Source organism: Lingula anatina, chromosome 2, assembly GCF_051362555.1.
Source record: "Lingula anatina isolate TDL-2025a chromosome 2, LinAna3.0, whole genome shotgun sequence".
Classification (NCBI taxonomy): Eukaryota; Metazoa; Brachiopoda; class Lingulata; order Lingulida; family Lingulidae; genus Lingula; species Lingula anatina.
Window position 1 is genome coordinate 26,751 of NC_141768.1, and position 14,405 is coordinate 41,155.

General features: G+C 36.6%; 1 protein-coding gene and 1 long non-coding RNA gene across 4 annotated transcripts in view; both read right to left on the reverse strand.

Annotated features, from left to right (window-relative positions):
* Positions 1 to 1,121: 1,121 nt before the first annotated feature.
* Positions 1,122 to 1,979, reverse strand: LOC147763281 (uncharacterized). The gene is made up of 2 exons (XR_015332709.1): positions 1,850 to 1,979; positions 1,122 to 1,487 (listed from the first exon to the last, which is right to left on the reverse strand). It is a non-coding gene; the product is annotated as an uncharacterized LOC147763281 (long non-coding RNA).
* A 7,851-nt stretch (positions 1,980 to 9,830) lies between these two features.
* The window catches only part of LOC147763282 (cGMP-dependent protein kinase 1-like), a 65,236-nt gene continuing 60,661 nt past the window's right edge, over positions 9,831 to 14,405 (reverse strand). For all 3 annotated transcript variants that reach the window (XM_087004505.1, XM_087004506.1, XM_087004504.1), the window contains exons 13-17: positions 13,741 to 13,882; positions 13,177 to 13,340; positions 12,481 to 12,603; positions 11,923 to 12,052; positions 9,831 to 11,497 (exon numbers count right to left, since the gene is read on the reverse strand). In XM_087004505.1, coding sequence (XP_086860631.1) covers positions 11,399 to 11,497; positions 11,923 to 12,052; positions 12,481 to 12,603; positions 13,177 to 13,340; positions 13,741 to 13,882 — 658 coding nt within the window. In that variant the 3' untranslated portion in view covers positions 9,831 to 11,398. The remainder of the gene's footprint in view (positions 11,498 to 11,922; positions 12,053 to 12,480; positions 12,604 to 13,176; positions 13,341 to 13,740; positions 13,883 to 14,405) is intronic.

Sequence of the window (14,405 nt, forward strand, 5' to 3'; positions counted from 1 at the left end):
AGATAAAATAAATCCTATAATCTAATTTGAAAAAATTAAATCTTGTTTAAGACTTATTGATTGTTCACTATGTTTTTGAGCAAAATTGACAAAGTTGACAGTCTAAAAACCCTCCCGAAAATTGGGCTTGGCGACAGCTCAAAAGATTTTGAAAATATGGAATGCAAAAGGCTATGGTTAATGTCAGTCCTACAGAAACATTTTAATGGACAAATAATATGTCAATGAAGTCCATTTCCAGTTTTTATTTTTCGACACTTCGTTTTGTAATATAAGTCCTAAATGGCACATAAATGATTCCGATCCTCGGAAATTTTTGTAGCCAACTATAGGAACAGCTTTCTTATCATATACGAAATAAAGACCTCATTTCTATTTCTGCAATATTAAATTAATTTTTATTTCGGATGGCAACCTTTAACCCACCCCATGGTTTAATTTTGTTTCAGAAAACAGATATTTTATCCAGGCCCAGCACTGAAAACACCGAGAACCAGAGGAAGTTTATTCACAGCCACAGTGAAATAATCATAATTGTTGAAAGATCGTTACAGTACATGTGCACAATTCTGATATTACAGCCACAGTGCCATAATCATAATTGTTGAAAGATCGTTACAGTACATGTGCACAGTTCTGATATCACAGCCACAGTGCCATAATCATAATTGTTGAAAGATCGTTATAGTACATGTGGACAGTTCTGCAGTAACGCGGACACATTTTGCCCGTTACACAATTTTGGGATTTCTAAGGCGTTATACGTTTTATTAACAGTGTCTTTTGTAAATTTACATCTCGTCCCCTTTTCGACTGAACACACAATGAATGTAATTAAAAGTGTCCTATATGCATATTATGTAATGCGGTTTCAATGTTTTTCCTTCCCAGAAGTCAACATCATCTAAAATGAATAAGAGTACGTCTTCAAGTTTACAGTGAGGTGTCAAGTTGCAGATTTGCCCACACATATTTTCAGTAACAAATAAAAAAACATTTCTTTTCTTAGAAATTAATAAAGGATAATTTTAAAGCAATCACTATCATTTTTGAAGAGACATTATTTCTCTTAAATAAGAACTTCAAATCTCACGTTTCAGATTCGAAAATGGACAGGTATCAACCAAAACACCACGTTCAAATAGAGCACAGTACTACAACACAGTAAAATACAGTTACCAAAAAAAAAAGCAAACCAACGTCATGCAGGGCGGACACTTAATATGGACTTAATTTCTATGAGAAGAGTCATAAATAAAAAGCTTATCTTTTTCTTCTTTTAATTTGCTATACGTTTTAAAGGATAATGTTACAACCAAAAGCAAACATAACATTCCGTACTAAATGCCGTCCCTGCAAATTAATGAGCAGACCAACGTCGGCATAGGAGGCAATCTTGGCACGGGTGTGGGCCTGAATGTGTCGAACACGAAACGTGTCTCTGAGTAGGACGCTTCTGGCAACTTCGTAAACGGTGCTTGGAGTCACTGGAAATAAAGGAATAAATTCACATTCATGAAACAATGTATGGAAATCTGATAAAGCAGTGCATGCTCATTACAGCAATTCGTATCATTATCATTATTTGAGTTATAAGTAACAAAACACAATTAAGCTTTAAAATTATACAAAAACATATATTCATATTTAACCCTCATGGGTAAGTAATGGTATTAGAAACAAAAGGGTGCCTGAAAGGCACTGAGGGAAAGCTAAGAGAAAGTATCCTTCACGTCAGTTAGATGTCCCCGTAATCATTATACCTATAGTGCACCATTTAGGGAAAATATCGTCAATGCAAAACTAAGAATTGCCACAATAAATTTTTTATCATCTGTACGGAACTTACGAGATACTGCTGCCGGTTTCAGTCCCATCTTTTCGGCCTACATGTGGCTGTAGCAGCAATATGGCATGGGACATCCTTCTTCTCCATCTTCTGCTGACCTTGGTCCTATCTGAGCACCTTTCACCAAAACGCTCACCTGATTTACATAATAATGAAGAGGCCACATACTTCCGCGTGGAAGCTCCAGTTTGAATATTATAGTCTGGTTGAAGAGAAGGCACAATAAATCTCCATCTCGAAGAGAGGAATTAGGAGTTGATTAAGTCATAATGACACGCACACACACGACAAAAATAAATGAATAAAAATAAAAACGCAACTTCAAAGTCAACACACTTGATATGACGTGACTAGGCATATAAATCAGCTTTCATACATAGGTCGAATGAACGAATTGGGGCGGGATTGAGATAGAAAACAGGATCTTCATTCAGTCTTACGGTACAGCGAAATCGTTAGGTTAGTGATATGCTTTCTCTCTTTCTACTTCTTGAAACATGGACAATTTTAAAGGATTTTATTGAATTGTCTTGTTTGTTGCCTCCATAGATAATTTTCCATAAGTTACTGTCTACATTATTAATATTTTAACTGTTTATACTTGAATATAATATACCATCAATTATGATGTACATGTACTGTTCAGACTCAGCAATTCTTTCGCACATTGCACAAGTTATACCTAACCCTTGCCCTAACGTGAAACGTAGCCTGTTCAAGAAGACGTGAAATTATGTGAAACTTGTCAGAAAGTAAAGGATTCACAAAGAGATGCACCAGTTATATTGAATCGGTTACCGATAGCGAATGTGATTGAAAGACGTCATATGGATATCCTTGGTCCTTTATCAAAGCCTGAACCAGGTTTCACATATAAATTAAATGGCAAAAAAGGTTATACATATATATATTAAAATGGTCTCAGGCAAAAAATTAAATATGTGTCGCCATTTATCTGACCCCCAACAATTTAGATATCAACAGGTTATGTGCGCTTTCTCCGCTTTGGAGGCAAAAGAGATTGCAATGGTTCTTTATTGTGATGTATTACTACTGTATTTACTACATATGGTTATCCAAATTATTTAAATTCAGATCGTAGATAATTCAATCTTAATGAAAATTATTAAATCTAAAATGATATCACACGAGTATCAATTGCTGTATGTGAGATAACACATTCTCTAATTGCACAGTCGTTGAGAGCATACTGTAGCAAAGATCAAACAGGCCTGGTATAATGTCAGGAGTAATGATGGTACTGAGAATGATATTTTGTACACAATGTACTAAATATTCACCGTATTACTCAGTTTTTGGAAAAAGAAATGTGTACACCTTTAGATACAGATAAATAACAGAAGATAAACCTGAGCAAAATATCCATCAATACATTCAGAATTTACACAATCAATCAGTAGCAAACTCTTGACAAAGCGTAACAAAGTGAATGCTAAGGGAAAATCCAAAACAACCGATAAAACAATGACATAGGAAGTGAAAAGATTATTATGTTGTAAAAACTTAAACAAGAAGGTACTCTAGTCTCTGGGCCAATGTAGACCCCCCACCCCCACCCCCACCCCCCACCCCCCGGTTAAAAAGATGTAAATTCATGGTCATTGGTGGCTTTTTTGAATTTTGAAAGCCATGCTATAATCCAAATTAAGTAATTGAAAAGGGTTCTGTTTCATATTCAATACGCTATAAGTAATGAAGAACTTAATTTTGGATGATAAATCTGCCGTATTTCCAGACTGGACTGCTACATGTAAAAGACATGTTTTGTGGTAGCCATGTTGGATTTCAGGATTTTTCATCTCAATAAAAAGATTGCACCTTAAACAAACACTACGGGCAGAAAGTAGAGATCCCATGCAACACTGGTACATCAAAATATCTCAGATATTGCAATTCTTAATTAAATAAGAATTAAAATATAAAAAATATCAAAATTTCCTTTAAAAAACAGCAAAAATTGGCCGCCATCTTGGAAAATTTTGTTTATTGTTAAGTATAGTGCACTTCTTAGACTACACGTCTGGAATGATTTTGAATTCTGTTTAGTTAATGTATTTGAAATATTTTAGATTTTGTTGGTCTCAGAAATGTTAATTTTAAACCCGTGTGTTACCATGGCAACGACCGTAGCACACCCACCCACCATCAGTTTAATGGCAAACAAGCAGAAAATAAAAGCTTAGGACCTAAGCTATCAGAAAAACATAGTGAACGAAAAGGCCTAGGGTTTCGGTATTTGGCCCATGGACTAAGAGGCATTTTAAAGTGAAAGGATAGAAGATTCCAACTTGGGAACCCCAAGAAAGTATACCAAATGTTTTGAAAAGACATTTTATATAAATAAGATAAAACAGGGTAGACGAAAAAGTAATAGGAAAAAATAAACATAAACTAGAGGATCAGAGAGGCGATACCGCCTCCGGATATTGTACCACCAGCTGGAGTAAGCGCATTCGTATGGACCCCCCCCCCCCTCCAAAAAGGGACACCATCACCAGTCTTGTGCTTGACAAGCTCTATAAAATGCAATCAACAGGAGTTCTCAAAATATACAAAAAAATATAATTAAAAATGGTCAGTATATGACTTTCTATTCAACTTCAATAGTAACTATGGACCTATCTCTGCCAGTTTTGGAGATATAAGGGACTAAATGTTATAATTTTGCAGTCACCATAATGTGCCATAAATTTCCTACAGAAAAAATTAATTAAAATAAAGAAAAGGTCATTTTGGTCAAAATTCTTGAAATGGGAGGTGCTCTGAAGTTCCAGATGTTCTAATTTGATGAAATAATGTCATTTTTGACCACAAGTTGCCTGCTTTGCCAAGCCTTATGTTTTATTTTTCTGGAGTTCAAAATTAATTATCCATTACCATACTGCACATTTTGCTTTCACCACCAATATGTACTTTTTGATACAGCGTAAATTTGGAGATAAAAGGGAAGCAAAATTTGCAAAGTTCAGTTCATGGTGAAAAGTAGGTCAAAGGTCAATTTCAAGGTCACATTCAGATTGCCAGTATGACTTCCTATTCAATACAACAGTAACTATGGACCTATCTCTGCCAGTTTTGGAGATAAAAGGAAGCAAAATTTGCAAAGTTCAGTTCATGGTGAAAAGTAGGTCAAAGGTCAATTTCAAGGTCACAGTAAGATTGCCAGTATATGACTTCCTATTCAACCTCAATAGTAACTATGGACCTATCTCTGCCAGTTTTGGAGATAAAAGGGAAGCAAAATTTGCAAAGTTCATGTGATGAAAAGTAGGTCAAAGGTCAATTTCAAGGTCACATTTAGATTGCCAGTATATGACTTCCTTTTCAACTTCAATAGTAATTATGGACCTATCTCTGCCAGTTTTGGAGATAAAAGGGAAGCAAAATTTGCAAAGTTCAGTTCATGGTGAAAAGTAGGTCAAAGGTCAATTTCAAGGTCACATTTAGATTGTCAGTATATGACTTCATATTCAAGTTCAATAGTAACTATGGACCTATCTCTGCCAGTTTTGGAGATAAAAGGGAAGCAAAATTTGCAAAGTTCAGTTCATGGTGAAAAGTAGGTCAAAGGTCAATTTCAAGGTCACAGTAAGATTGCCAGTATATGACTTCCTATTCAACTTCAATAGTAACTACGGACCTATCTCTGCCAGTTTTGGAGATATAAGGGACTAAATGTTATAATTTTGGAGTTACCATAATGTGCCATAAATTTCCTACAGAAAAAATTAATCAAAATAAAGAAAAGGTCATTTTGGTCAAAATTCTTGAAATGGGAGGTGCTCTGAGGTTCCAGATGTTCTAATTTGATGAAACAATGTCTTTTTTGACCACAAGTTGCCTGCTTTGCCAAGCCTTATGTTTTGTTTTTCTGGAGTTCAAAATTAATTATCGATTACCGTACTGCACATTTTGCTTTCACCACCAATATGTACTTTTTGATACAGCGTAAATTTGGAGATAAAAAGGAAGCAAAATTTACAAAGTTCAGTTCATGGTGAAAAGTAGGTCAAAGGTCAATTTTAAGGTCACATTTAGATTGCCAGTATATGACTTCCTATTCAACTTCAATAGTAACTATGGACCTATCTCTGCCAGTTTTGGAGATAAAAGGGAAGCAAAATTTGCAAAGTTCAATTTATGGTGAAAAGTAGGTCAAAGGTCAATTTCAAGGTCACATTTAGATTGCCAGTATATGACTTCCTATTCAACTTCAATAGTAATTATGGACCTATCTCTGCCAGTTTTGGAGATAAAAGGGAAACAAAATTTGCAAAGTTCAATTCATGGTGAAAAGTAGGTCAAAGGTCAATTTGAAGGTCACAGTAAGATTGCCAGTATATGACTTCCTATTCAACTTCAATAGAAACTATGGACCTATCTCTGCCAGTTTTGGAGATAAAAGGGAAGCAAAATTTGCAAAGTTCAGTTCATGATGAAAAGTAGGTCAAAGGTCAATTTCAAGGCCACATTTAGATTGCCAGTATATGACGACCTATTCAAGTTCAATAGTAATTATGGACCTATCTCTGCCAGTTTTGGAGATAAAAGGGAAGCAAAATTTGCAAAGTTCAGTTCAAGGTGAAAAGTAGGTCAAAGGTCAATTTCAAGGTCACATTTAGATTGCCAGTATATGACTTCCTATTCAACTTCAATAGTAACTATGGACCTATCTCTGCCAGTTTTGGAGATAAAAGGGAAGCAAAATTTGCAAAGTTCAATTCATGGTGAAAAGTAGGTCAAAGGTCAATTTCAAGGTCACATTTAGATTGCCAGTATATGACTTCCTATTCAACTTCAATAGTAACTATGGACCTATCTCTGCCAGTTTTGGAGATAAAAGGGAAGCAAAATTTGCAAAGTTCAATTCATGGTGAAAAGTAGGTCAAAGGTCAATTTCAAGGTCACATTTAGATTGCCAGTAAATGACTTCCTATTCAACTTCAATAGTAACTATAGACCTATCTCTGCCAGTTTTGGAGATAAAAGGGAAGCAAAATTTGCAAAGTTCAGTTCATGGTGAAAAGTAGGTCAAAGGTCAATTTCAAGGTCACAGTAAGATTGCCAGTATATGACTTCCTATTCAACTTCAATAGTAACTACGGACCTATCTCTGCCAGTTTTGGAGATATAAGGGACTAAATGTTATAATTTTGGAGTTACCATAATGTGCCATAAATTTCCTACAGAAAAAATTAATCAAAATAAAGAAAAGGTCATTTTGGTCAAAATTCTTGAAATGGGAGGTGCTCTGAGGTTCCAGATGTTATAATTTGATGAAACAATGTCTTTTTTGACCACAAGTTGCCTGCTTTGCCAAGCCTTATGTTTTGTTTTTCTGGAGTTCAAAATTAATTATCGATTACCGTACTGCACATTTTGCTTTCACCACCAATATGTACTTTTTGATACAGCGTAAATTTGGAGATAAAAAGGAAGCAAAATTTACAAAGTTCAGTTCATGGTGAAAAGTAGGTCAAAGGTCAATTTTAAGGTCACATTTAGATTGCCAGTATATGACTTCCTATTCAACTTCAATAGTAACTATGGACCTATCTCTGCCAGTTTTGGAGATAAAAGGGAAGCAAAATTTGCAAAGTTCAATTTATGGTGAAAAGTAGGTCAAAGGTCAATTTCAAGGTCACATTTAGATTGCCAGTATATGACTTCCTATTCAACTTCAATAGTAATTATGGACCTATCTCTGCCAGTTTTGGAGATAAAAGGGAAACAAAATTTGCAAAGTTCAATTCATGGTGAAAAGTAGGTCAAAGGTCAATTTGAAGGTCACAGTAAGATTGCCAGTATATGACTTCCTATTCAACTTCAATAGAAACTATGGACCTATCTCTGCCAGTTTTGGAGATAAAAGGGAAGCAAAATTTGCAAAGTTCAGTTCATGATGAAAAGTAGGTCAAAGGTCAATTTCAAGGCCACATTTAGATTGCCAGTATATGACGACCTATTCAAGTTCAATAGTAATTATGGACCTATCTCTGCCAGTTTTGGAGATAAAAGGGAAGCAAAATTTGCAAAGTTCAGTTCAAGGTGAAAAGTAGGTCAAAGGTCAATTTCAAGGTCACATTTAGATTGCCAGTATATGACTTCCTATTCAACTTCAATAGTAACTATGGACCTATCTCTGCCAGTTTTGGAGATAAAAGGGAAGCAAAATTTGCAAAGTTCAATTCATGGTGAAAAGTAGGTCAAAGGTCAATTTCAAGGTCACATTTAGATTGCCAGTATATGACTTCCTATTCAACTTCAATAGTAACTATGGACCTATCTCTGCCAGTTTTGGAGATAAAAGGGAAGCAAAATTTGCAAAGTTCAATTCATGGTGAAAAGTAGGTCAAAGGTCAATTTCAAGGTCACATTTAGATTGCCAGTAAATGACTTCCTATTCAACTTCAATAGTAACTATAGACCTATCTCTGCCAGTTTTGGAGATAAAAGGGAAGCAAAATTTGCAAAGTTCAGTTCATGGTGAAAAGTAGGTCAAAGGTCAATTTCAAGGTCACAGTAAGATTGCCAGTATATGACTTCCTATTCAACTTCAATAGTAACTATGGACCTATCTCTGCCAGTTTTGGAGATATAAGGGACTAAATGTTATAATTTTGGAATTACCTTAATGTGCCATAAATTTCCTACAGCAAAAATTAATTAAAATAAAGAAAAGGTCATTTTGGTCAAAATTCTTGAAATGGGAGGTGCTCTGAAGTTCCAGAAGTTCAAATTTGATGAAATAATGTCATTTTTGACCACAAGTTGTCTGCTTTGCCAAGCCTTATGTTTTATTTTTCCAGAGTTCAAAATTTATTATCCATTACCGTACTGCACATTTTGCTTTCACCACCAATATGTACTTTCTGATACAGCATAACTTGAAAACCGTACGGAATACAAAAAAACGGAGACCACTTCCAGTGTTGGGCTTTACATGCTCTACAAAATGCAAAAAAGAATGGGTCTCTAGCATTAACGGTTCCGGAATTAGAGACAGTTTTCAGTTTCGCCATCTTATGGCCGCTACTCCGGTGAAAATGCACTGATTGACCCCAAATTCACGGAGATGAAGGATGACCTGAAGGGTAACACTTTCCAGTAATATTATTGGTTAAGTCTGTGTGGTGTCTGAATAATAGGGCAAAAAAATTTTTTTTCGTAAAAAATTTAATTTTTTTGAAAATTTTGGCCCGTTTGACCTTGAAGTAAAGGTCAAAGGTCAAATCCAAGGGCATATTTGAAATCTACACATATGACTTTTGGAAAGCCGTCTGTAGAAATTTTTCCCATAACCCCTTCCGTAGGGTAGATAATTAGCATTTAATTTTGCCATTTTTGGACAAGGGTGCATTTCAATGAGTGCCACACCCAGACCCCAATACCGACAAAGCCCAAATTTTACGTGGAACGAGTTGAGATTATAGGTGACCTAAATCCAAGAGATGGGTACGGGGGGCCTTACCGCCTAGGAGGAGAAGCGGTAACGGTAGCCGTCCGGCGGAGCCGGCGGAGCCAACGGAGCCGGCGGAGCCGGCGGAGCCGGCGGAACGATCCGGACGGGACCGAAACCATGTGTACCGCCAGCGCTAACGCTGGTGGTACAATAATGAGAGTATGTACGAATAGTGGACGGGTGTCACGTGTTTTTTCATTGAAGTTGATGGAGAAGTATATTTTAGGGGAAAATGTATCTGATTAACAGAAGCTATGCACAATTTCAACATCTTTCCCTTTTCTGTCTATTATTTCCCATCTTTCGTGGACCGAAGTTGACCAGTTTTTAGGAATTTTGAAAACAAATACAGAACTTTAATAGATTGGTTTGGAAGGTTCACATTGTTATTTGCATGTTAACTGAAATAAGTTTAGGCTTGCAGTTGACAGCATATCATCATACATATGTATGGTGTAGAATTAAAACCATTTATGAGAAAGCAATTGAGACAAAGAATATTCCTCAGTTTTTATTATCAACTGAATGACAAATTCAACAAACAAGTACGTTTGTATTATGACTTCGTTTCGTTTGCATGTTATTTGACTCTACGTGTGTGCCAATCGAGTCCAGCTACAGGGCTACAGTAAATGGCAATAGAAAATTAACCAAACGATACCATATGGAATGATTAATTACAACTCAATTTACATATAATGGCCAAATCGGTTAAACCATGCCTGCCCTTACAAACAATTTTCAATTGGCACTCTCCAAAACAATCATTAGAATAAGTACTTCGTTTAATTATTTTATGTGATACATTGCTATTCATTCAAAGAAACAATTGGCACTTCTTCCCGTTATGGAGAACGCCTGTTACTAATAATAACATAACATATGATGCCTATACACTGGATGTGGAAGGCATCTGTGACTTTCAACAATCTTCGCCATCTGGTCTTATTGTTCAGCCACAAGACCACATCTGATATATATTTCACTACATTCTGAAACTCATTAACTTTCAAAAACTATCCTCTTTCCAATATTATCTAACTGCTCTGATGATCATTCACTAGTGCTAGTATATACAATACAGTAGTAATGACTGGACTCACGTCATGTTATTCAATTACCATTATACATTGTCCTTTGGTAAGTTAAGAGAGAGATATAATAATGCATAGATAAAGAGAAAATTATTACTTGATGAATCTGAGGCAAGGGCACAGACATGTATTAACCACATTGCTTTGTTATTACAGTTTGCATTACGTATATAGCCTGATACATGTAATTCTAAGAAACCATGAAAGTATTTGGCTGCAGAAATACCACTATTCTGTTATAATAAGTGTGATAGTGAAAGCACCTCCTGACTTGATTTTGTTTACTTGACAGTTCAAAACAAAGAAATCGGCTGCAGCTTGTCTTGAATGACACAGTGATTGAAATGTGGTTCTGCTCAAAGTTACCATTGGAATGTTTTATCGCATTGTTTTCTTGTACTTCTTCATTGTATAAACTATGGTAGGCAAACAGGGAAATGCAACACGCAGTTGTGCGCCAAAATGGTTCCAACTAATCAAATAAAATATTCGGTGTAGCTTATGGAGCTTTTATATCAGATATCACTATCTTTGGTCGCTTTAGGCGTTCTTTTACAGTAACAGAAAGCATAATACAACCAATCACTTTGATAGCCCCCTCCCTACACACAAACACACACACGCACACACGGTCGTATCGACTCCGTGTACATAATGTAGGGGCCATTACTGGCATCCAGTCCTGCACGTGTTCAGGTATAACGTAGCTGCGAATCATGAATTCGACTGTGTACGCTGCACAAAGATGTCCGAGGAACCAAAGTTTGCTACGACAATTGAATGTCCCATATTTGTTTCTTCCATCCACAAAGGGCGGTTTCTGCCTAATTGCAAAAACTCACAGAGTTCGTAACAGAGTCTACAGGTCTGTGTACCCAAACACAACATAGCGGCGCAAATGAATTCGGAACTGGCTACGGTCTGTAAAAACCCTTCATTGATTCTACCCCAGACATGGCGCGGATATGACCCTTAAAATTCTTTGTCCCATAAAGTCAGATCATCTGGCGGCGGATCTTCATCGTCACTTGGATACTCATCGAAATTTGAAGTGTCTGTAGCCGATTTTACCTATAATTGTAAATAATATAGCAATCTTGTAAATTGATTTAAAAAAATATTTAAAACAGCGTATGCATAGTTGAATACATACTTTCTTCTACCGGGGTACTTAATTCAAATGTCGAAATATATTTACAACTTTTAAGTGTTTAAGAGAGGAGAGGGGAGGAAGAGAAATCCTTTCTTGAAATGTTCTTTGTAAACTTTTTATTAACATATACGTATGGCTTCACGTGCTGCGTATTCAGAATACGTGTAGGTGTCGGAAACCAACAAATTAAATATAAGCATGTTACATTTGCTTTTCCTGTGCTTCACTCTACTCTGCATTAATTGAGGCCAGGTAGCACGTGCTGAGGCATGCACTCACTCAGTGACCACAGAGAAGCCGTTTAAAGTGAAGGTCATACATGTATGATGTAAAGAGGACTCACAGATGGTACTATGGGCGCTTGTAAAGATCGTTTCTTCAGCCCATCCCAGTTGAAACCTTCAAACCACTTGTGTTTCTGTATGTCCTTGACCCCACCACGTTGATAACCCAGTCGGTCGCTAGGGGACTCCCTAGAATACAGCAAAGCTACTGGTGACTACATTCCATGGCAAAACAGCGCTGACAATAATGTAAGTACATGTAAAATGAATACATACAGCCCAATTTATATCAATTTTAACCTTGTGTATGGTGGCTAAAATGCAGTAAACGAAGACATATATAGTGTACGATGTGCTGCATGACATTAATTAATCTGGTACTATTCCGATTATTCATAAATACCACAAGAACTAAGGAGACATCTACAAATCACGAACGGATCCCATGCATAACAAGCCACAATTTTAATTATGTAATAAATTGCATTTCACCATTAAACTATTGTAACAATTTTTAATTTGGTACGCAGTTAACGATAGTGCACTTCTGGACTCGTCTATAATTTCCCACCGAGATCTGCCGCTAGTTGGACCAGCCGTTAATTCAGAGTACTCACCTGCACAGCTTTTTGATAAGATTTTGTGCATTTTTGGTTATTTTTCTTGGAAAGTCTACAGCTTCTATGCCCTTCAGTATCTGATTGTAAGTTTTCATCGGATCTGATCCAGTAAAAGGTGGACTAAAAAGTAAGCAAATGCATCAGGTAATAACACGGCTTTGAGAAATCAAAACCGTTTCATATGTGAACTCAAATGTTCATATACACTTTAACTGTCCGTTGTTTGAAATGATCATTTTATGTAACAGCAACAGCACTTAATAAGGTAACACCCTACCCCTAGCAACAAAGTGTCACAGGTAACACCCTGCCCCGAGCAACAAAGTGTCACAGGTAACACTCTGCCCTTAGCAACAAAGTGTCACAGGTAACACCCTGCCCCTAGCAATTGCAACAAAGTGTCACAGGTACCACCCTGCCCCTAGCAACACACTGTCACAGGTAACACTCTGCCCTTAGCAACAAAGTGTCACAGGTAACACTCTGCCCTTAGCAACAAAGTGTCACAGGTAACACTCTGCCCCTAGCAACACAATGTCCCAGGTAACACCCTGCCCTTAGCAACAAAGTGTCACAGGTAACACTCTGCCCTTAGCAACACAATGTCAGGTAACACCCTGCCCCTAGCAACACTATCTATAAATATAAACGTATATGTGTCATATAGAAACACTATCATGATCAAACGAGTACCTTCCAGTCAGCAACTCAAACATGAGGATCCCTAGCGACCAATAGTCTGCGGAGATATCGTGACCTTTGTTGAGGATTATTTCTGGAGCGACATATTCTGGTGTGCCACAAAACGTCCACGTTTTCCGGCCATATCCAATCTTCTTAGCAAAACCGAAATCAACCTGAAATTCAATACATTGTGTAATTTACATTTGGATATGTATTTACCTTAAACTTTTCAGTGTGAAGTGATGGGATGAAGAAGCATAAGTATTTCTGTTGGGGTTTGTTAATAATAAACACGTATGTATGACTGAGTAATAATCAGCGATTCTGAGGTGTTTGACAGTCAATTTTACATATTCTGCGTATCACTGAGGTCTCACTCAAATGTCATATCTTAAAGTCAACTCGGGACATTCACCAATTTGATACACAAATAATATGACAACAGCACCCTAACCACTGTCATGTACCAATATCCAACACGTAGCAGCACTCCGCTTTTAAATGTAACCTAGCAACACTCACCAATATGACGTTACAACACTCACCAGTTTGATGTTACCTAGCAACACTCACCAGTTTGACGTATCCTAGGGTGTCCAGCAGCAGGTTCTCTGGTTTCAGATCCCGGTAAACAATACCGCGAGTGTGTAAGTATCCAAATGCCTCCACAACACATGCTGTGTAGAACCGTGTTGTTTGGTCATCAAATGAGCCTCTGGAATATAATCATTTCACTGTCAATATGTCATTACTCATATAATATAAACATATTCATATACATATACATATAATAGTATGCCGTTTTTTCATTTCAATACACACTAGTTAAGTTTTGAAAACTAAACGAGTAAACAGGCATTTAATATACAGGTGCGCGGGCATCCAGCATGACGGGCAATGTTGTACCAGTGTACTTGATCCATAACATTTCATTAACATATGTTAGCATAACCAATCTCCCCAAATCATACTTGACGTAATTTAATTAGCAAGAAAATGGATGGGCAGACACTTCGCTTACATTGTGAAGGCTGTTTCAGAATTACAAATTGCCACCAATGAATTATTGCAAGTTAGCGGTACATAATTATATATGTTATTAAAATGCTACATGGTATCAAGTCGTGCCACATTAAGATTAAAACCAAAACCTATTCAGGAACACTTAGACGACACAGAATTGAGAGGCTTGATTTGAGATACATTCGATCTCTATTTGTCAAAGGGCCAAACCCGGT